General features: G+C 47.4%; 2 protein-coding genes across 3 annotated transcripts in view; one reads left to right on the top strand and one right to left on the bottom strand.

Moving 5' to 3' along the window:
• Window positions 1-908: 908 nt before the first annotated feature.
• Window positions 909-4,239, bottom strand: LOC135399621 (uncharacterized). The gene is made up of 2 exons (XM_064631345.1): window positions 3,289-4,239; window positions 909-3,144 (listed from the first exon to the last, which is right to left on the bottom strand). Exons 1-2 carry the CDS (start codon window positions 4,043-4,045, stop codon window positions 1,073-1,075), a joined length of 2,829 nt encoding a protein of 942 aa, XP_064487415.1. The 5' UTR covers window positions 4,046-4,239; the 3' UTR covers window positions 909-1,072.
• A 6,149-nt stretch (window positions 4,240-10,388) lies between these two features.
• The window catches only part of LOC135400267 (glutamate carboxypeptidase 2-like), an 80,461-nt gene continuing 68,445 nt past the window's right edge, over window positions 10,389-22,404 (top strand). Inside the window, exons 1-3 of one of the 2 annotated variants that reach the window (XM_064632048.1) lie at window positions 10,389-10,529; window positions 16,433-16,620; window positions 19,252-19,400. In XM_064632048.1, coding sequence (XP_064488118.1) covers window positions 10,502-10,529; window positions 16,433-16,620; window positions 19,252-19,400 — 365 coding nt within the window. In that variant the 5' untranslated portion in view covers window positions 10,389-10,501. Of the gene's footprint in view, window positions 10,530-16,432; window positions 16,882-19,251; window positions 19,401-22,404 lie in introns of those variants that run through there. The other variant, XM_064632050.1, reaches the window with a different exon arrangement.

The following is a 22,404-nucleotide window of genomic DNA, read 5'->3' as shown; positions in this document are numbered from 1 at the left end:
AGGATAAAGCAAAACGAAGAAATTTCAATTAACGATCTCGGCGGTGCAAATAAGCGTTTTCATTTCTTTGTTTACAGGGCTTCTGACAGTGGGAGAGAAGAGGGGTGGGGGGGGAGGCACTTCAGATTTGCCTTGCCCTCGCAAACTTGCCTCGCTACGGCTCTGTATCGGATGATCGTCTTTGATCCTTATTGAGGAGAGCAACACACCTGAGGCAGGAATAGGGTTCACCCACACAGGACCTCCAGATCTTAACGCTCCGTTTGCGAATCTGACGACCGCAGTTTATGCGCCCTGCGTGGTTTCTGTTTCAACGCATTTGAATAGCTAAAACTGGCTCGTTCCGGGACATTGAAAAAAAAGATGGGTGAAACTGATGGACGGCTCCAGTTGTGCTGCCTCCCATTTCCACGAATATATTTAATTAATAAGTTCATTAATCAATTTCAGGTAATGAGTCGCTCAGTTAGTTGCATGTTATTTCCTACACGATGACCGCATGTAGTTTATAAAAATTACGTGAAGGATAACAAAAAAAAAACTTCCTGGGTAGTCTCGGGATGCAGAAAGTTTCGAATGCGACCAGTTTTGGTCAAACTATTAAATATTCTCTAACCGCGAATTCCACCAGTCGTTGCAGTTATTGCAGTGTAGCTGATGCATGTCACACAGCCACTTCAATCGAACGTACTCGCGTTTCATCGGTCCTTGCGTGCGCTCTTCGGTCTTTCCTTGGCTGAACCACCACCGACAGACTATGGCGTTGCAGGAGAATTCCCAGGAAGACTTCCAATTTGATGGGCAGAGTACCTCGTCCGTCTGGGTAGCTGATGCATCCCGAAAGGAGTGTCGCGAATATTAGAGCTTACTGCTGCTCAATGATTAAGACGAAAGGCATGGTCGGATAATGCTGTATTCGCGAATACGATTTATTCCAACCGAGTCGCCACAATCACAGGTAGCGCACGAATAGCGTTGCGATTAGCAACGAATGTTTATCTTTATTGGTAGTTTGTACGAGGTAATAAAAACGATATCGCCGAGTCAGCCGATGTCAGCCGTCATATAAGAACTACTTAGGCATATACAGCGAAGATATACATGTCAACCGAGTAGCGCCTGTACAATTGTAGTACTTCAAAAAGTCAACGTTGCTCAAAAGAGAAATCTCGCATTGCTCCTTCGGAAGAAAGACAGGCCCGGATTTAACGGAGGAGCAGGTCATGAGGCATGAGAGAATGAAGTATAGTTCTTGGGCGGCGACAAAGTGCGCCGAATTCATTTGGGAATGCTGCTCAAATATTGCACGCATTGCGTTATAAGACATATACGATCCTAGAGACCAGGAGAAAGCTTCCGTTCGCCAAGAAAACAGGTTTCCTTCGAGAGCTTTGATGCCCAGCAAATTCTGTATCGACGCCAGGCAGTCCATGTAGCTTTGAACCAATTTCCTGGTTTCCATGTCCCATCGCTGAGTAGGTCCAATCGCTCGCACCATCTCTCTAGCCACCAGGAGACCCAGAGTTGGGTGATTCATGTAAAATGGAAAAGCACCTGGTTTCCCGTTGTATCTGAACAATGGAGGGCTCTGATAGGCCGTTGGGACGAAGATCCAACTCTTCGTCTCTCGGTGGAAACTCTGGAGTGAGAGGTTTGATGCAGCCTGGTGTCTAGCTAGAGTGCTTCCTACGGCTGTCGGAAGCCAATCCAGGAGCAATTTGGTTTCAAACCGCTTGATGTCAAAAAAAGTAAAAAGAAAGTCCTCGTCTTCAAGTTGGAGCTGATCGTAGGTGCTCTGCATGTTATCGAGCGCGGCATCCTCGTATGCGATAATATCAAGATGTTGTAAGGCAGTGTCGACGTCATGGAAGCTCGTCTCTGTCATCCACTTGACTCCTTCCCCTTTCCTTGTAATAAGCTTAAGGGAATTTGCGACACGCGTAGCTTCTTCTGCCCGGCGGCTGTAATCCATCCTCCGTGTCACCAAGTAGGGCCACGTGTGAAACAGAGCCTGTTGGGTGATTCTAAAGCAGGTGGCGATTATGGCTTCCGATGAAGCTCCAATGAGGTGTTGTCGTAGGTTGAAGAGGCGCAGAACGTTCGTTATCAAATGCACTGCGAAGTAGATACCTCTAACGACAAGCGTTTCGTTGCCCATGGTTCGCAGTACAGCGTCAATGGTGCTGAATCCGCACACCACTATAGTGTCATCGGATGGAGTCAACGCTAGTCTTGGTGGTGCTAGGCTGTTTACTAAGTCGATGACTTGAGTGACGCTGATGGGATAAAATAGGGGCGCCGTATTCTTCACTCTCTTGTACTCTTCTCTACAAGGCTGTTTGAGAAGCCAGTCGAATTGCCGATCCCATTTGATCACTTGAAGTATATGAGACTCAGCATCGTCCTTCTGGTATATTACCTTCACAACGTCCCTCACGTAACCTTCCATGTGGGGACCGAAATCGTAGTCGCGATCTCTAGAGGAGGACTCGTGAATAGCGCTTTCCATGCGTCCTTGTATTGAGGTTGTGGCTTTCAGGTAGAGGTAGGCTTTCTTTTCCTTGTTCTCAAAATGCAGACTGAAGATCGTCGAAAAACCTCTGCTTAGCGACGCGTTAACTAAATAAGTTAACTGTTCGCCCAAATTGCCCACGTTGAGTAGCTGCGGTATGTTAAGCTCGTCACTAGTGTAGGCGGCAATGGTGTGAAGAGTGAAGTTGCTGGATTCCATGAACCTATAGCATGTCCTGTAGAGTCTGGTCAAGACGTGCATTCCATGCTTGTCTACTGGGATTTGCTCGGAACGAAATAGAGTGATGTTGAAGCTACGATGGAATTCGCCAATGGTGTACTCGATGAAACTACGGGAGCTGTGCGTTTTTAGCCATTTGTCGCATACATAGCCGAAGTAGTCGGTGCACGGATCGAAGGCGTCGTTGAGCATTGAGGTCAGGTTGTTCTTTAGGTCAATACATTCGGACGAAGTACAGGCGAATATTATCTCTGTTCTTGAATGCTTCAAGAAATAGATGACGAGGAGGTATGCTGTTGCCGATACAAAGACAAGAAGAAGAAGAATAGTGAAGGCAACGTAGATGAGTTCTGTTGTGGTAAATGGTTCTCGCTCTGGGGCGTTGACGTCACCTGGAAAGGATAGATCTGTGAGATCGAGCATGCACTTCCAGAATAGACAACGGTACCGATTGTGATTTCGAGACCCCCCTGACATCAAATTCTCAAATGGCAAGGCCTATAAGCTGCAAAGAACAATGACTCGCAACAACTAACCTTTGGTATTTCTTGTAATGATGGCCCACACCTTCACAAAACCCGCAATGACTGGAGGATGCTTTCTATGGGAATGTCGTTTCTGCTTACTCGTCGTCGTCTGAGCATCAGATTTCTGGTGCGTCACTTTGTTACGCACTGCCGTTGATGGTTCATGTGGAGAAACAGCCCCAGAGGCATGAGGCGCGACTTCAAGTGGTGCTTCCGTTATAAGTTTTTCTACTTCTTCACGTTTCTCTTTCGGTAGGTCGTCGACGCCCGTCCCGGCATAGCCAGGCTTGGGTTTCCAGCTGAATATTCGGAAGATGCTTGATTTCCGACGTGGATGCTGGCATTTTTCACCTTCGCTTTCACGCTTTTCGTCTTGATCAGAAGCAGCACGCGCTGGCTGAGGGGTAACGTCTTCGATACTTGACATAAGTTCAATAAACGCGGGATCAATATTCTTCTTTTCCTTCGGAAGGTGGTGTTCTTTGTTCACAGCGTGCGTTGTTGGTAGTCTGTCTTCAGGGGCACCGTTCCACTTCAGGTCACGAACGTCAACGATAGTACCACGTCGGTCAGCTAATTCGTGAGTAAACGCATCGTGGTGGTCGTGCTTTAGGGATCCGCCTGGCGCAGATGGTGGGAAGGCGGCGTGTTTCGTGTGCGACTCGGACTTCTTAGAGAGTGTCGTTCCTTTGCCCTTTTTGCCTGGTGTTTTCTTAGCAGTTGACTTGGTTTGATCATGCTGCCGCTTACGTTTGCCTTCCGACATGATCTAGGCCTACTGAAATGCCAAGAAGAATTATGGTAACGCCGCTGGCAGAACTAACTTCAGTGGTTCCGTAGTCAAGTGGTAGTCCGCAGAATGGAAGAGGTAAATCGCAGAAATGAGTGTTAGTGCTCCAACGTATTTCACACACGTAAGGGTACTGTTCGACGGCAAGCATGCAAGAAGCACGTTGTGCATTTTCTTCTTCCTCTTCTGCCCCACACTTTCTGAGGTCTGCCCAACAAAGGAGGTTGCTCTATAAATGAATTCAGAACAAAATAAGAGTTCGGGTGTCAATCGGGTTGGCCTAATGTTCGCTTTAGACATTTGACCTATGCACACATACAAAACCGCAAGCAAAAGGAATTGATTAGACTACATCTTTTTACGGGGAGGGGGGGGGAGCAAGATCAAACAGATAATAATAAACAGATGGAGTGAGGGTGAATGAGGAAGTTTGTCAGTTCACTTGTGGCTCACTACCCCATGCCTCACTCCTCGTATGTGATATGAAATGATGATGCGATAAGTGCCTAACCATCCAAGTCCTTTGTATCGCGAAGTTTCATAGCACGCGTATCATCCGCGTAGCACTAACCCAAATGTCAACGCATGATCCCTCGCGACCAGGTGACGTCACTTGCCCAAGGCATTAAAGTCACACAAAAAATCGAGTTTGGCAAAAGCGTGCAGAGGAGACCAGTGTCTCTTCTAAAGTCCAGGAATGAAAGCAGCGCTTGAGATCGCTCCATGATATTATGCCAGGGAGCAAGTGCTGATGTCAACGCGAACGATGCCTCAGTGGTGTTTTCGCCTGGCCTCGTAACACATCCGTCGTATCATGGTACAGATAACAGTCCACACTGATTGCATGCTCGATATCTGTCGACACAGCGCAGTTAGAGCGCTTATACCATAGTTTTTCGCCGCAGCAAAACCTGTGCTCAAAAAGTCTTCTGAGGGCTACTCCGAGATGTTATCGACGGTATAATGATAGCTTACGTCTGAACCCTAGAAGGTCATTGTTATCTAGCGTGGTTGTATCCGCAAGAGGTGATAAGGGAACAACCTGCCTCAACTTCGATGATTCTGTTCTCAAGTCTTGACTGGAATAAAGGTGTTCCGCAGTATGGGCCTGTCCGAGTATCTACACTGGCGACGTAGATGGGACGAGCAGGCGTTAGTAGGGACTGAGCGCTGCTCACTCAGAGGCTGCTCTGCATGCCAAGAACTGACGACGGAGCGATGGCCTCCACCGAGGTGGTGGACAGAGCAGTGGGATTCAGAACCCTCGTGGGAGCTATGCCAGAATTCCACCTTGCTTCGGGCAATTTTGAAGTGTACTGCGAACGCTTCGTAGCCTTCAGTGCGGTCAACGGATTCACGGAGGACATGAAAAAGCAGGTATTCATACACTCTATGAAAAAACGGTAAAATTTTCTACCCGTCTCGGCAGAGCTGTCTTGCAAGTTGCAACCACATTTCTACTCAAACCAGTTTTACCTTTTCGGTATAACTGCAGAGTAGGAGAAAGCGACAGAGTAGACACTGTCGTTCTACCAGGTTGGGTAGGAAATTCTACCCTTTGTTCTCTGAGCAAACGTGAGAGAGAGAAGGAAGGGAAATGGACGCCGCCGCTTATACCTGCGGAGGAGAAGGCGCGCGTGGATGGGCTCGAAATGGTAGAAATACTGTCGTTCTACCAGCTTGGTTTGGAAGTTCTGCCTTTTTTTCTTAGAGTATAACAGTTGGGGCGAGACTGCATAAGTCACTCTTCGCAACCTTCTGTACCTAAAAATCGCGGCGGAAACAAAATTTAAGGACATTGTTGAAACGCCGAGGAAGCACTACAAATATAAGCGTTCTGTTGTCACGGAGAGTTAACGGATTTCAGCGACGGATACAAGCAGAAGACGAAATTGTGTATGACTTCGTAAGCTGGCTTCAACATGCGAATTCGAAGCATATTTGGACAGAGCTCTTCGGGATAGGTTCATCTGCGGACTTCGCAATGGCAATATTCGTTGCCGATTGCGCGCAAGTGATGACGGCAAGGAACGCAGCTTAGAGAGGGCTGTATCACTGGCAACAGCGATGGAGTCTCCGGGTAAACAGTCAAGAGGAACGCAGATGGCGGCCGCTACCAATGAGCCAAGCGACGTGGATCCGCCTGTGAAATGGCAGGGCGCAAGGTTGCAAGACGGGAGAATAGGCAAGCGAAGACAACGGAGAGATGGACTGAGAAAAATGAAAGTGCTCCATTTTATCGGTGCGGAAAGGGACATTCGTCCCAATCTTGTCGACACAAACGAAGTGTTTCATTTTTCTTTTCTTTTTTTCTGTAAGAAGCCTGGGCACTTGGCAAACGTGCGCAGAAAGAAAGTTATGTTGCATGTAGAGCACGAGAACGAACTGTTGAATGGGAATAGTATAGGTTGAATAGGCCATACGTAGTACATATGCAGGTCAATGGCAAAATGTCGCCCATGGAAATTGACACGGGGTCTGCTGTCACAATAATCACTGAGCGAGAATTGCAGGAGCGTGTATTTGGTAAGGTGCCTTGCAAAGAGTCCAGCATGAAGCTGAAACATACCTTTCAGAATTCAATGCATAATTTATGTTGATGTGGTGAACAAAAACCTAGAGGTCAAGCTTCCCCTGGTTGTACCGAAACAAAGCCTACTGGGTAGAGACTGGTTGGTTAACAGCAGTTGGGCTTGATTGGAATAGCGTCGCAAATGTACGCCAGCCTGAGAACGTGTCTGAAACGTTGCAAGTAGTATTTCAAACAGGGTTCGGAAGCATTAAGGGGTATACTGGAAACGTGGTGCTAAAAGACGATGCGAGCCCCGTGTTTTGTAAAGCTATATAGGATCGTTCCCTTTGCCTTACGCGTAAAAGTTGCAGTAGGACTCGAAGCAATGGTGAATCACTGCCACTTCCAGAAGATGTATTTGCAAGATTATCCGGAGGAACGTGCTTCATAGCGTTGGACTTAACTAAAGCTTATTTGCAGCCTGAGAGAATAATACCCCAGTCAGACGGCATGCTCGAAGGACTTCGGGGAATTTTCATTTGCAAAAAATGACCTCTCAGAGCCGTGTCAGACGGCAGCTCAAAGGACCTTTCTAAGAAATGACCATCAACGCGAAAGGAGGCCCCCACCGACATTTGAGGTGCAGAAAGGAGCAATCTCGACAACAGTGTTATGCCATTGTACCCTCGCTACCTTCGCAGCTGAATGTAGGAAAACCTATAAAATACGGATAATGGAGTGAAACTGTGTAAACGTATTTAGATCCTATTTAGAGAAGTGCATATGACTTCTGCATCTTGATTTGTGGCACACAGACCAACTTCAAATTTCCACAGCAGACAGGGAAAACGAAACCGAAAAAGGGAGCCGGTGAGGGCAGTCAGTTGAGGAGCACTCCTTTCCCGCCTGTCTGGCAGGCGCCCCCGAACAAAGGTCATTTGAGAGGCCGAAGGCCATTTCTCGCAACTGACATTTGAAATCCTGTCTGACTAGGGTATAAGTATTCCCAAGAACCGTTGACCGTGAACACTCAACTCGGGTTATTTCGTTTAACGCGTTTGCCATACAGAATAGCAAGCGCGCCAGCGGCTTTTCAGTTTGTCATGGCTCAAATCTTGCACGGATTACCAGGAACAGTTTGTTATCCGGATGATATGTTAATTTCGGGGAAGAACCGCCAAGAGTGTGCAGAACGTGTCACTGCCGTCTTGACAAGACCACAACCCAAGCAGCACAATGCACTGAAAGTCGAGTGCAATGGGGGTGGACGGGTAGGTGGAAGGCCTTGAACAGACTCATGAAACTAAAGAGCTTTGATAAGACACATACCGTCCACCCCAATTGCACTCGACTTTCAGTACATTGTGCTGCTTGGGAAGCACATGACATTCGCGTCAACAAGCCGAAGCGCCAGTTCTTTCAGACGCAAGCGAGGTACCTGGGGCATCATATTGATAGCGAAGGCATCCGGCCGACGAAAGAACACGTAGACGCTGTAGCTAACGCGCCTATTCCCAAGAATGTGACCGAGTTCAAGGCATTTCTTGGGTTGTTAAAGTATTATGGTCGGTTCCTGCCGAACTTCGCGACTATCCTAGAGCCACTACATCAGCTGTTGCTGCAGGGCACACAGTGGAAGTGGACGAAAAACCGCGAAACTTCGTTTGAGAGGGCAAAGCAGTTACTTTGCAACGCGACCGTGCTGGAAATGTACTACCGTCGCAAACCGTTGCGACTATCTTGTGATGCATCGTGTTACGGACTGGGTGTCATGTTATCACACACCCTAAAGGGCGTAGAGAAACCGGTAGAAGAAGACCGAGTCGGTCTTCTTCATGGACCTATACCAGCTAGCCTGCAGCCTTTCCCTTGTTGCAGATGAATGAATTTGGACATTGCTCTTCCGACGTCACAGATCATTTAGGTAGTAAATTGCAGACAGATGCTTACTTCAGGGTCATTCTACGCCGAATGATCCAAAGGTCCTACGCCCCCCCCCCCCCTACCTAAGTTCTTTATAAAGAAAAAAAAAACTTCTTCCACCAAAACTTCGTCTACCAATAGGCATTTGCCGGACCTCTCTGCAGTTACGATGTCTGCAAATGTATGCACTTGGGCAAGTCTGCCCTCTCGGCTTCTTCCTTCGTAATATGGTTTGCGTCTTTTGTGTAAATTTTGACCCCTCGAAACTGAAGAGCAGTAAAATCTTTTTCGCCAACTCTTAGACAAATGCTTATTGGTGGGACGAATTATCTATGGTATTTTTCTTTCTTTTTTCTTTTAAGAATGTATTCCTGACGAATTAGACAGCCAGTAACATGTGTTTCGCGGCATGACCACCCATGGCTGGAGGTGGCGGCAGATAGCGTGTTTCGTTGTGTCAGTGTTTCTCGAAAAGACGTGCCATTGTCCTATCGTCAGTCCACTCTGGTACAGTAGTTTTGTCTCCTTCGATCGCGCTCTCCAAACAGAAGAAATATATGTACGTCTTCCTCACCCGTGCCAAGTGCCTTTTCACTGGTTTTCTGGTTGAGCACGACCAGCCGAACAGCGTACCCGACCATGTGTCATCGCTGTTCCAGAAAGTTTTCTCCAAAAAGTTACAGAGCGAAGGGCTACAGGTGTGGAAGAACGAAGACCATTGCCATCACCGCTGAAATGGGTGCGGCTGCACGAAATCCAATGCCCTAAAATGATTAGCCTTCGCAATTGCGGTAGGCGGAAGCAACGATAGGGCCTCGCAGCTCCACCCGATCAGAGGCGTCGGAAGTCCTTCGCAGCAGGGAGGGTGAGCCCTAACGTAACCCAACCCGAACCTAACCTAACCTAGAGGAGAGCACTACGTACGGTGCATGTAGTTCTAGATAGATTGAGAAGTGTGGAGAGCAAGTGAGGAGAACAAGATTTCATTAAAGCGTTTTTTTTTATCAAACAATGGACCATGCAGTCCATATTAATATCAAGGGAGAAATTTCCGCAGCAAGTATGGGTCAGCCTGTGTGAAACAAAATCAAATCGAGAAGCTTCAACTGCTCACGTACAGGAGCTCCGCGGTAGAGCTTAGCTCGTGTGTGGCTCGTGTGCGGACTCACGGATTACCTGCTGTAAGTGCAGTAGTGCAAGTTAAGTGCATGACACTACAGTTTTTTTTTTTCGGTGTATTTAGTCCTTGTGGCCCTATTTTTAATCTTTTTACCGTGTAACTAAATTTCTCGGTGCCATTTTTAATTGTCGTAACATGAAATTTAATCCTCGTGTCGCCACTAGAAATCCATCTGGCGTAGGATCTAATAAAGGTGGTGGTGCTGGTGATAGGGCTCGCCGTCGTCGGCCTCACAGAGGTGGACAACGTCACGACTGACGCCCTGGGGAATGTGCGTCCTGGGCCGACTTCTAAGGGGACTGTGCCGACATATGTGTGTCTGTATGCCGACCAAGGTGGTGGTGGTGGTGGTGGTGGTGGTGGTGAAAGGTCTCGCCGTTATCGGCGACCAAGGTGGTGGTGGTGGTGGTGAAAGGGCTTGCCGTTGTCGGCCTCACGTATGTGGGCAACGTCACGACTGACGCCCTGGGGAAATGTGCGTCCTGGGCCCACTTCTAGGGGAACTGTGCCGACATATGTCTGAAAGCGTCTGAGGAAAACCCAGGAAAAACCCCAGACAGCACAGCCGGCACCGGGATTCGAACCCGGGTACCAAAGTATCGGCGGGCACGACACCGCCACCAATAAGAGTACCGACGACGAAGTTCATTCATTAACATCGCCATCACTTGCATCACAGGTCAATCCTGACCAATCCTGGCCAACCTCCTTTAGTGGCGCATGGCCATCTTTTGATTGGTTGAAGAAGAAGAAGGTCAATCGCCAAGTCATCCCTTGATCACGAAGCTTTAGCTACTTTAGCCAAGAAAGTTGCAACATGAAACCCAACCCTGCATACAGAGGAGGTAAGCGTAGAGGTACTGTTCTAACTAATAAGGCTGAAGGACTGTGGAGGCCAGGGAAGTGACGTGGTAGGCTTGACACACAATTGGTGTAAGGTGACCGCGAATGTAGAATGCGTTCGTGACCGCGAGGATAACTCACACTTGTGTGTTATGCGTACAACACACGTCGGTCACATAGAATATTTACGTGCAGCAGATTGCGTGACAACCACCACGAAAGATAAAGGTCGCTGAAAGGTTAGCTAGCTGTAAGACTCGAACCCACATCTTCTGGATTGCCGGTCCAGTGCTCTACCAATTGAGCTAAGCTAACACGCCTTCGGATGTAGTTCCGTATCGGGACCACTGGCTTTTTTTAAAGAAAAACGAATAAAAACAAAAATCTAACGCTTTTACATGAAAGAGGAAGTAATTAGTAACGAAATTCAACAGGAATGTCCCTCGTATATTGCGTAAAACGTATAAAAATTAAATTTTATCGCCAGTTTCTTGATGGCGATCCGCCATCTTGGCTGAGGACCTTACTGACCTAACCCGAGGCACAGTCTCGACGCCCGCACCGCCTAGTGCGTGCCTGGGGGGGGCGGCACCCCCCCAGACCCCCCCCAATCTGTAGAACCTAACTTAACCCAACCTCACTAAAGTGAGCTGATTTAGCCCATTTCGACGACCCTACCTTTCGCAAGACGGCAAGTTTCGAATCCGTTAGGCTTAGCATTCCCGTGTTTCTCCTGCGCTAAAAGTGAATCAGATGGGGTTGTTTAAATGCATATAAAAAAACTTCTAGTCCACAGAATTTTATAATTCTTACATTTTTAGATTCAGTATATGATCTTCTTCCACTTCTATGCAATACTTACTTTCCTAACCGTTTCAGTAATTTTTAAAAACGAGTGGTCCCGATACAGAACTACACCCACGCCTTCTCAACGACTTCCAGGGTGCGTCATCTGAAGGGACAAATAGCTACTCTCTCTCACTCATCCTCCTTTCACTCTTATATTTTTGCTAACTCATACACATATTCATACGACGGGATTGTTTCTTTCATGAACCTCCACGAGTTCGTGCGTAAGAGAAATAATCATCACTAACTTGTTGGGAGCACGAGGGCTGTCTGATCCGGGTGTGCCTTAGAGACTCCTGAACTCCTTCAGAGATGGCAAAAGGGCAGTGTTTCTCGGATTCCTGTTCTTCTTGTTTTTTTTTGTTTGTTTGTTTTTCCTTCAGAGAGCCTGCGAGAGAATGCGTGATGTTGATGTCGCACCATGACGCGGCGGGAGAAGGTAAGTGTGGCGCGATCGTTGTCTGTACGCTGTCGACGTCGCAGACGAGATACGAATAATCAATGATACCTCACGACCGTCACGGTGGCAAATTGGTCTTCCACATCCGAGGTCAATCCTCGTCGGCTTCTGCGGTTCGCATGAACTTGCAGATCTGACATCTCCGACCATTACATGAATGACTATCCCGCCGGAGAATTCATGGGTTCGCCTACTTTAGAGCGAACCAAGCTATCCTGGAAGTTACGTCTGTATAGGCGACACGTGCTGGTTCAGGAAATATGTTTTTGTGCGTTCTGACTGGACAAGGATACTATGGTGGCGGTTAAGTATGCTGTTAATGTTTGGGGTATTTCACGTGGGGTATATATGGAATGTTACAGTTAAGTCCACAGCATTATTTTTTAGTTGTCTTTTCTTTTCTCGTATAAGCTAATGCGATTTGCCTTGCGAGCTCTATTGAGAGCACCTTGCTAGATCTATTTTGATTATCTTGCTAGATTTATCTAGAGGGCGAGTACTGACGACCGACAAAGGTATGTTGCAGTTGTTTTAAATTTCCCTCCAGACCGGCATAATTCGTCGTCATTTATATCTATAGACAGTCTGCCCTCGTTTTATGAACGTTCGATCTGTGAATTCCCTCGGTTTGTGAACGTTTTTTTCGAGAAACATGCTCTGTTCATAAATCAATGTAGACACTAACTTCGCAGCGTCATCAAGTATGGCAGCAGAATTGCATTACATGCGCTAGAGTGTACTATAATAACATAGTGGATTGAGCGCCGTTGCAGTCTGTGTGGCGCTGTGATCCGCAGCGCGGTAAGGCTGCGTTCACACGGGGCAACTTTTTCCAGCAACGGGCGTTTAAAAACAAAAACACCCTTAAAAGGGGAGCATTCTATTGACAACACCTTTAGGATGGAGTTGATTTTTGGCAAATACTCCCTCTCAAATAGCTAGTGTAGTACTAGTGCAGCTCAAATAGCTAGTGCAGTGTAGCTAGTGTAGCTCCCGCTGCGGCATGCTATAGGAAGCACCACCCTGAACACAGCAAAGTTCCAGCCGTGGTAACATAGTACAACCTGAACCGGAGCGCAACGCGTCACAGGCACGCGTCGCTAGCTTGGTAACAGACCTCTCCCTGTTTGCAAACAAATGACGTCATAGTGTTCGACAGCGCCACCGGTTTCGTAAAGTTGAACTATGCTCCAAGGTATATGGTGCGAACTAGGTCGCACCCGAAAACCACGGTCTTGAGGGGATTACGATGATCACTGAAAGGGACGCGACCTTCGATTCTACTTTTCCTTCAATATAGGAGGCAGCGAACAAGTGCCCATTCGTGGAAACCAGCTCTCCCCTTCCGATCTGTTTTGGTTTCGGTCTGCCTACCAATGTCATGATGACGGATGACGTTTCTCGGGTAGAGGTTTATACTGTTGGACCAGCGTGCGTGCCGAAGTTTGAAGATACCTGGGCACACTCGGTAGCATATATTGGCGTATTGAATGGATCATATACTGAAACACAATTTGTTCGGGCACGTTCATTAAGTGTAATGGGGCGGAAAACGTTTGTAATGGTGACGGGAATGCGTTTTCGCAATTAACACGTACGCTTGCAAGAATCAAAGATACCAGCTAAATTCCTAACAAGTTTCCCTGTCAAATACTCTGTTTTTAACTCGGGTGATCATCTATAATCTGGTTACTTGCTGAGCGGAGCCGTGAAAACAGCATAATTTTTCTTCCACGAATTAAAACACCATTTTAAACACCATATTCGCCGCTCAAATGGGCTGTAAAAAAGGTATATTGGACGTAAACACCTATTTCAAAAGCTCACTTTACACCATTACCGACATTGGATAAAATGTGGTGCATGTTGATGTTACACCTTTAGTAATGCTCTTCTTGCACCCTTTGCTTCAGTGTGCGGGATAGGAAAGGGTGTTTTTATAAGAATAGATTTGTTGTGAGCGAATAAAGGCGTAGAATGATTTACTGTGTATGATAGGTTTGTGCGGCGCTAGTAAAAAGAAAAAAGTTATTATTCCGCTGCACCTGTAGGATTTGAACCTATGACCCCACGAACAAAATCATATCACGCCATCGAGAGTCACGTGGCAATGCTCCCCTCGCTGATTGGCCGTTGCACGAGCAACTTCTCAAGATTTTGGTCGGGGAGCGATTCCGAGGAACTCGACTTGCTGGAGGTTGTCGGTATCGGTCGGCTGCCAGCAACTCTAAAATTGCTCATTGCTGCTGCAGAACATTGCCCCGTGTGACCGCTGCCTATGGCGCGGTGCGCGCAGCAGCGGGGTACAGGCACTGTGAGTACGTTTTCAGCGGCGTTCTGTCACGGAGCGCCCGGGGTATGAGGTTATATCGTGGAAGAAGAAGATGGTGTTTCTCGCCTGGGGGCTCCACGAGGCACAAGTATTCCGAGAGGAGCATCGGAGGAGTGTCCCCAGCAGACCCCACAATCGTGACATCGCGGCGTGCCATCTTACGTTGTATTTTACATATTTCGCTGGCTTCCTGTTCGGGCAAAAAAAGAAAAGAAACGCACAAAGCGCAACTTGTTGAAACACCTTGTCTGGATGTTCCTGATGGTGGCCTACAAATTTGTAATTGGACGCTTGGTCCTCAAAGTAACCTCAACGAACAAAGCAGTAGCAGGCAGTGGCGTATCTAGGGTGTGGCAGGTGTGGACAGGTGCCATGGGCGCCAGGTGAACAGGGGCGCCATTATGTGGTCGGGTGTGAATGTGCCAGGTCGGGCACTCAACCTGGCACATTCATAAATGATCTACAGCAACCGCCATTAGAGAGGTTGTAGTGTGAAACCTAGTGCGGACCACACGAAAACGCATCCCCAAGGACATCATGTTGACCATGTTGCCACGGGCGCAGGTAGCTCTAGATACGCCACTGGTAGCAGGGAAGCGAGCTTGCGGACACGTGAAACGGACAGCAAATTTCTTTAGTCTCAGGGGAATTTGGTCGACATGCATAAAAACTAAGAAGCGGCACTCACAAATATCGTAATCCTAGCCAAGTATTTTATTAGGCACAACGGAAACGTACCAGCGAAGCACGAATGCTAGCAACATTCAGCTGACCTCAACCGCCTAAAACGATCCGTCTTTTCTGTTTGTGTGCGTGTGTGTGATTTTTTTTTTTCTTTTTTGTCTTGGTGCATGTTAGTTGGGACACCCGGTATACGAAAGATAGTCCTTTCACGTCCTATAGTCTTATACGTCACCAATTATTGTGAACATCGACCGTGCTACATGTATCGCAAGTTGGAAAGATTTATTAAATTGTCCACTTTCCTTGTCATAATATCCGCCGGGTTCATCTGGTCTTCTCCATTTCCTATGCCTTTTCTAACCTGCTGCATGCTACGAGAAGAAAACCAGTCTTTCGTCCCGAGGATCTTCCCTTAGCATACTGACAAGTCTTTGGAAGTTACTTTACATTAAACACGTTTTGAGAACGAGTGACGAGTGCAGTGTAAGAAAATTATGTCCGGTATGAAGCTGGTGCTAGATGTATTACGAGTGTGACGCATTTAATTAACTAACTTTCGTGTCGTATTGTCAGTTTGCTGCTTTTAGCTTTCCTCCATATTTTTTTTACCACCTGCATGCTGGTATACTCTTCGAAATCATGCACGTAAGTCAAACATAATTAAAGAAAGTCAGCAAGGCTGACGTGGGAATTTCAATAATATGACTAATCCTACTATACAAAAGAGGAGTGCTTTGCTCAGCTTAGGTACAGGGAGTTTATGAGTGGCAACTTTCAATGCGAAATAACTGAAGACGTTTCTGGGTGGTCTGTGTGTTTTTTTTTTTTTTTTTTTTTGTATCTCGCACATTTAGCACAAAATTCGCTATGGAAGTAACCATAAGTGGGCGTAATGATGTCGTTAAAGGTTTATCGGTACGCCATACTGATTCCAGCCCGACAATCACTTAAATGCGGATGGGTCGCCTGTCTCGTGATATGAACTCGCTGCAACAGGACCCATATCATTTGCTACCGCACTGCTCTGCGCAGCGCCCCCTGTAAGTTTCTGCCAAAAGTGGTCGCCCTCAACGGTGCCGCTCCACTCACTATCCTTTTCTAGTTTTCAACATGCGTCTCACGCAGTGACGTCTGCGGCGCGCTGCGTGAAAACCAAAATCACAACGAAAAGTCGTGGACACAGGAGCTCCAGTGCCATCATCTAAAATGACGGTTGTCTTCCACCGGCACGGCCGAGGTCACTTTTTCACTCCAAATTGATTTTCACTCCAAATTGAAACTCGTTGAAGCGACATATCACGTGTGTGCTATATGCTACGAGCAAGCAAGAAGCTCTTCAATGCCGCGAAACATTTATTCGGCTTGCTCGTTGCGTTACGGTAACTTCATGGGAGCCGTATGTTGACATTAACGAGGAGTATCCTAAGAAAATCTACTCCTCCAGTGTATCTTACCAGCGCACCATGCCATACCACTGCTAGTCCATTGAAACACGGTCATAGTTGAAGCTCTTGCTATCGCAGTTATCACAATGATGTTCTCGTATCATCTCTTACCAGACTTTCTACCTTTGTATGCAGGCACCCCGCAGTCAAGATACATGAGCCCGCAGCGAATTGGCTTTTTCCAAGGTGCCGCTGACCCCACAGCTGTGGACAGGTCTCGCTACCTGCGAACCCCCGCAGAACGCGCGCTGGTGAACTGGGTGCTGGTCTGGGTTTTTCTCTGCGCAATTGCGACGTTAATCATGTTGTTTCTGGTGTTCCATGTACGTACAGTTAACTATCTTCAAGGTTTTGCTTGCTAACTACTGAAGTTGAAGACGCTCTTGAACACGCGATCCAAGTTTTACCTCCAAAATCGGACGATCTTCTTATGAGAAAGTTTATACGAAGTAGCGGTGTCATACAACGCTCGTACACCTTGTACTTGCGACTCCAGCTCACGTATCTCCCACTCAGCACACCCGCGTTCAGCTCCTTCTCCACATTGTCCATGAGGGACCGTGCTCATCAGTGAGCGTTCCCGAGTAAGTGATAAACCGTATTCGTGGAGATCACCACGTTCCTCTGTGCATGAGAAGTCGGCGATTTGATCAAGAGGCCGCCCTTTGCCCATGGTCGTGTCCGGTCATTGTAACTGTTCAGGATACCGTTAAAGGCCTTAATGGGCTTGGGATAACAGTAGGCAGAAGGATCCACGTAGTGGTTCAAGCCCGGTTGATCATGTATAGCGCAGGCAATAACCGCTTCTTTGCCACTCACCTCAGCTTTCCATTTGCTGAGTCTCTGCTTTGCTCACTCACTCCTTGCTCAGTTCTCCGTGTGGCAACCCAAAGTAACGAGGCACCGGGAACGTGCGTCTAGCGGTCAAGCAGTGTCCAGGGGAGAGATGAACACGGAGGAGACGTCTGGAGACGATTCAAACCTGCGCGTGATGGAAAAATGGCGCACTTTAATAGGGGAAAAAATGCTGGTGCATGTACGAGTTTGTCGGCAGGAAGAATAGCGGCAAGAAATTGATGAGGTGTTCAGAAAACGTCGTAGTGCTACTGCAGACTGAGAACGCTTATTTGATTTCGTATTGTAAATTGCTCTTGAAGAAATTCTCAGTGCGCAAAATATTGATGGCGTCTGTGAACGTTACACGCTTCGCGTAGATCCATAGTTCCTCAGAAAAAGTTCATAGCTTGGGATTTTCAAAGAATGGGTGACGTCACCTGGAGCTCTGGCGCCTGTCTCCTAACAACACCGGACGTCTCCCTCACCCGCCCTGTAGGGACTGCCTGCAGCTGTTGTGAGGAGGCTGAAATCGACCTTGGAGGAACACAATTGCCAGACGGATTCGTAGACTGGCCACCCTATGAGGTCATACTACTCAAAACGAGAAAGTAATAATAATAATAATAATAATTGGGGGTTTACGTCGCGAGACAACTGAGATCATGAGCTACGCCACAGCGGTCGGTCTGTGGATTGCTTTTGCCCACCTGAGGGCAGGAAAGGATAACGGACATATTTTCGTTACCGTTTCCATTTTCGTTGCTGTTATATTTTCGTTTCCGATGTCCGTTTCTGATACCAGCCTTTCAATTTCGTTCCGTTACGTTTCCGTTACGTTTCCGTTACTGGTTCCGGTAATGAAACGGCTGTTACAGAGCTGCCAGAGGACAGCCCGTCCGGCTCTGTCAGCACCCTGTTTTGCCCAAGTGCTGCTTTGGTGTCACGCGTACGCACAACACAAGTAATTTTTGTTCACAACACAAGTTACGTCGTTGGGATACGTTCATCTTGCAAGACTTTAAAAAATATACAAACATATCTTCAGTCACTGGGAGTCCAGCAACTCAAGATGGGCGTGACCTTCATCCGATGTCGGATACATAAGCGGACGCTGTCAGTAATAAGTAATACTGCAATGGCCACGGTGAAATGAAAAAAAAAAGTATATAAAATGAATAACTAAAAATCGTGGACTGTCATCCTCGTGCTATGGTGCAGTACAGTGATCTGTTGATGTCAGAGTTGTGAGGACTGGGACGAGGTAAGTGAGGGATGTTCCCTCGAGGTCCAACATCTAGCTTTCTTTCCATGCTCCCGTGAAGTAATTAGAGCATTACAGGGAATGGAGTCATCAAAATACAAAAATAATGAGAAAAGTCACTCAAATGCCATCGCACAACGGGAACAGCCATTACACGAATTCAGTACCGGACGATAATTTTAGTTTCCGTTTATGTTTCCGGTAATGAACCGTAATACGCGTTTCCGGTTCTGTTATCGTTACCATTTCCAATTTCGGTAATATACCGTTTCTGTTTCCGTTACCATTACCATTACCGTCACCCTTCCCTGCCTAAGGGTTCTTTAACGTGCGATGAAAGCTCATCACACGGCACCCCGTATTTAACGTCCCTCGCGGAAGACTGCGTGTCTAAGCAACTTGTACCCTGCCACCAAGTTGATGGCGTCCTCGGTCGGGTTCGAACCCGCGATCTCGGGATCAGAAGGCGAACACGCTACCGACTGAGCCACCGAGGCAAAATGAGAAAGTAATGTCATTATATCCCACGTCACACAGAGAAAAAAATATTTCGCACAACTTGATACTTTCAAACGTTGACTCGTACTTGGGCGGAATAAATACCACGCCGCGCATGAAGCGGCGTTTTCCACTTCCACTGGCAGACTACGTTTATCCCTTGGCTTTATTGCGATATGAGTGTGCAAACGAGCCTAGGACGAGTGAGAGGATGTAAACGACATCGCACGGCCTAACCATGATGCTGCCTGTGACCAGGACAAGATGGCGATTTGTGTTATCGCTTGAGGGTAGTTTGGTGAACGTAGGACATCCCTGTTGCATGGGATGGTGACGAAACATCTTTTATCTAATCTAGGTGAATCAATATCCTGTGGTCGACAAAAAGATGCAACGCAAACTGAATATATACCGTAGAAACGTACAAGAAGTCTACTCAAGATCTGACAGCGTATCTAACCATATCATCAAGGAGACAGACAGCAACAAGATTAGAGACACACTCAAGTAAGTGAAAGCAAATGATACACATCCACAAATCCAAATAAATCCTATTGTAATTTGTACATCATATTGTAATTTATTTCGCTACACGCGCCACTATCGGGGGGGGGGGGGGAGGGGAGAGAGTAATGAAAGTGTAGCGACCAGATCACCATCGTCATGATCCTGTTTGCTGTCGCGCGACTGACAGCGCGATTAAACGTGATCATTCCTTTTTGGGCTATGTTGTCAAGCCTCCTCGGTTAGCAAATTGCTAAATAGACCTCTACCTGTTTGTAAACAAATGACGTCACAGTGTTCGACAGCGCCACGAGTTTGGTAGAGTCGAACTACGTTCAAAGCTAGTGGCGAACAAGGTCGCGCACGAAAGCCGCGGTCTTGAGGGGGATAACCCTGTAGTCACACGAGTCAGTTTTCTGCCCGCTGACGCTCAGGCGGCAGGGAACGTCACCGCTCTCTGGTGCCACGTGACCGGCGCTCTTGTGACCGGCGCAGAAGGTGACGCAAAGATACTTATCGCGCTTGCTTTTTATTTCATGAGGATTGTTCTGTATGTGTCCCATACAACTACATTCACTGTACTATGGCCAATTCTGAATTGGAACGCCAACGATGCTTGGCTTTACCGCGAAAGTGGTGCGACGACACACCGGCGCAGCAGCTTTGGAACAATTATGCAGTGCATAGATAGATGCCTACAATGTAGTGTTGCATAGGAAGCTTTCTCTCTACGTCAGACGAAACAGACACGGAATACAAAGCATGAATTTGATAAACTCGGATATTTCTTTCGCTGGACAGACGTTGACTACACATAATCGTTCGCTTGCACCTTTCCAATACATGCATAAAAACGATAATTGGAAGCTACTCGTCCTAACGAAAGGAAAATAAACATTAATTTAATTTAATTTAATTAATTATTAACTACCTATAGCTCGACATCACAGCTTCATCGCCAGTCCATCACTTGTCAGCACGCTGTCGCGCCTATATTGATGCTCAGCATCGAGATACGCTTCATTAGTGGAAAATAAAACCGAATGTGACAACGTCTATTATCAAAATACTCCCACAGACGTTAGGGTCGTCCACGCGGAGATTTGGGTTAATGCTGTTTTACGTTCCATAGCGCTTCTTCGGAACCTATTCTTTGGCCCATATCTTGTCCCGTTTCTCACGTGAATGCATCTGAATCATCCACAAGGAGCACAAGCGCAATAAGTTTTTGCTTTCATTGGTCCATCCTACGCTAGACACAGACGATATGCAAGCGCGAATACAGAAGGGATCGGAAAACTGACAGCCGCCGGGAAAATGACTCGTGTGAATACTAGAGGACGAGCGGGTGTCTTCAGACGCGTAGTGACCTCGTTTATCTCGGATATCCTCTCACTCCTTCCCGACTTGCTGCCGGCAGAAAACGGACTCGTGTGAATACAGGGTTACGATGGTCTCTGAAAGGGACGCGACCTTCGGTTCTACTTTTCTTTCAGCGAACAACTGCCCATTCCTGGAAACCAGCTCTCCCTTTCCGATCTGTTTCGGTTTCGGTCTGTCTACCAACGTCATGATGACGTTTGTCCGGTAGAGGTTTATTGGTGACCCGGACGTGATCCGAGCAACTTCCACTCGGCCTCGGCACACTTCATTCTCATGTCTACGCTCATGAGGCACCAGTTTGCGCTTGGAGGAACTCCCGCTCGGCGCGAACCCCCGTGTCACCATCACGTGCGGTACGTCAGAGCATGCCCCACGACCGTATCTTCCCCGGGAATTCCACCGACAAGTGTTTGACACGTGACATAGAGTTCTTCGTTTTCGGGTTTTGTGATTTTTCAAATACGGGGGTAAAAATCGGGCGCTATTTACGCACGAGAATTTGGGGAGAAATCGAGCGCCACGATCTCTGTTTTGATATGTATAGGGGAATTTTCGGGTAGAACGAAAGGCACATGAAACAAGTCATGGCAGTAACACTTGGACGAGAAACAAGTTTCCGCTCGGAACTGGGGCAGTGAATCACTGTGGTAGTCAGACACTTGCCCAAGCTGCACAAGGGCTCTGCTTTCGCTTCTGCAGGTGGGGATTATAAAAGGGGGACAAATAGGTTGTCACAAATAGCTCTCTTTGCTGACCAAAGTCAAAAAGTCCAAAGACCAAATAGTCCGAATCCAAAGTCAAAATCCAGTCCAAAGTCAAAAGCCAGTCCAAAGTCAAAAATAAAGTTGTTGTTGTCTTTGCTGATATTATGATTCACTTTTCCGACGGTTTAGCTAGAACGACAAGTTGAAGGACCGCGAAGATTTCGGGTATATATGAGGTTTTACCCGAAGTCTTGAAAACTTATTCGGGTGGGGGGGGGGGAACTAGCGTGAAAAATTGGGTTTAACCCGAAAACGAAAAACCGTAAGGCCACACAACGACTCATCGCACAACGCTTCGTTTGGCCCAACGTGAACACGAAGATCCCTGCTTGGACTCAACAATGCCTAATTTGCCAGTCCTCCAAAGTCAACCGCCATACAGCTACCCCCCTAAAGCCTTTCTCTCAGCCGCTTCAGTTATGTTCACGTTGATATTTTGGGACCTCTTCTCGAGTCTCGAGGCCATCGCTACCTCCTCACCTGTGTAGACCGCTACACACGACTGCCGGAAGCTTGCCCTCTGCCGGTTGTCACTGCAGATTCTGTGACGAGAGCATTCTTCACTACCTGGGTAGCCCGCTCTAGCGTGCCGTCTATCGTCGTCACAGATCAGGATCGTCAGTTTGAGTCGGCCGCGTTCAATGCACTCCTTACTCAGATTGGCACCAAACATTGCCGCTCAACGGCCTATCACCCCCAGTCAAATGGAGCTGTCAAGCGCTTCCATAGGGACGGATTGGTACGATGCTCTACCAGTGGTACTTTTCGGCCTTCGGTGTTCCTTGAAGGTTGACCTCCAGACTACGGCAGCTGAACTAGTCTACGGGATACCTCTACGTCTACCAGGCGATTTCCTTTCT

The sequence above is a fragment of the Ornithodoros turicata genome, chromosome 7 (assembly GCF_037126465.1).
Source record: "Ornithodoros turicata isolate Travis chromosome 7, ASM3712646v1, whole genome shotgun sequence".
Lineage (NCBI taxonomy): Eukaryota > Metazoa > Arthropoda > Arachnida > Ixodida > Argasidae > Ornithodoros > Ornithodoros turicata.
This window is presented reverse-complemented; position numbering and strand designations above follow the sequence as displayed.

Excerpts from the sequence above, each read along its gene's own strand:
- LOC135399621 (XM_064631345.1), bottom strand. The coding sequence starts at position 4,045 with ATGTCGGAAGGCAAACGTAAGCGGCAGCATGATCAAACCAAGTCAACT. Across the intron at positions 3,145-3,288 it reads CATTACAAGAAATACCAAAG|GTGACGTCAACGCCCCAGAG; the intron begins GTTAGTTGTTGC and ends TATCCTTTCCAG.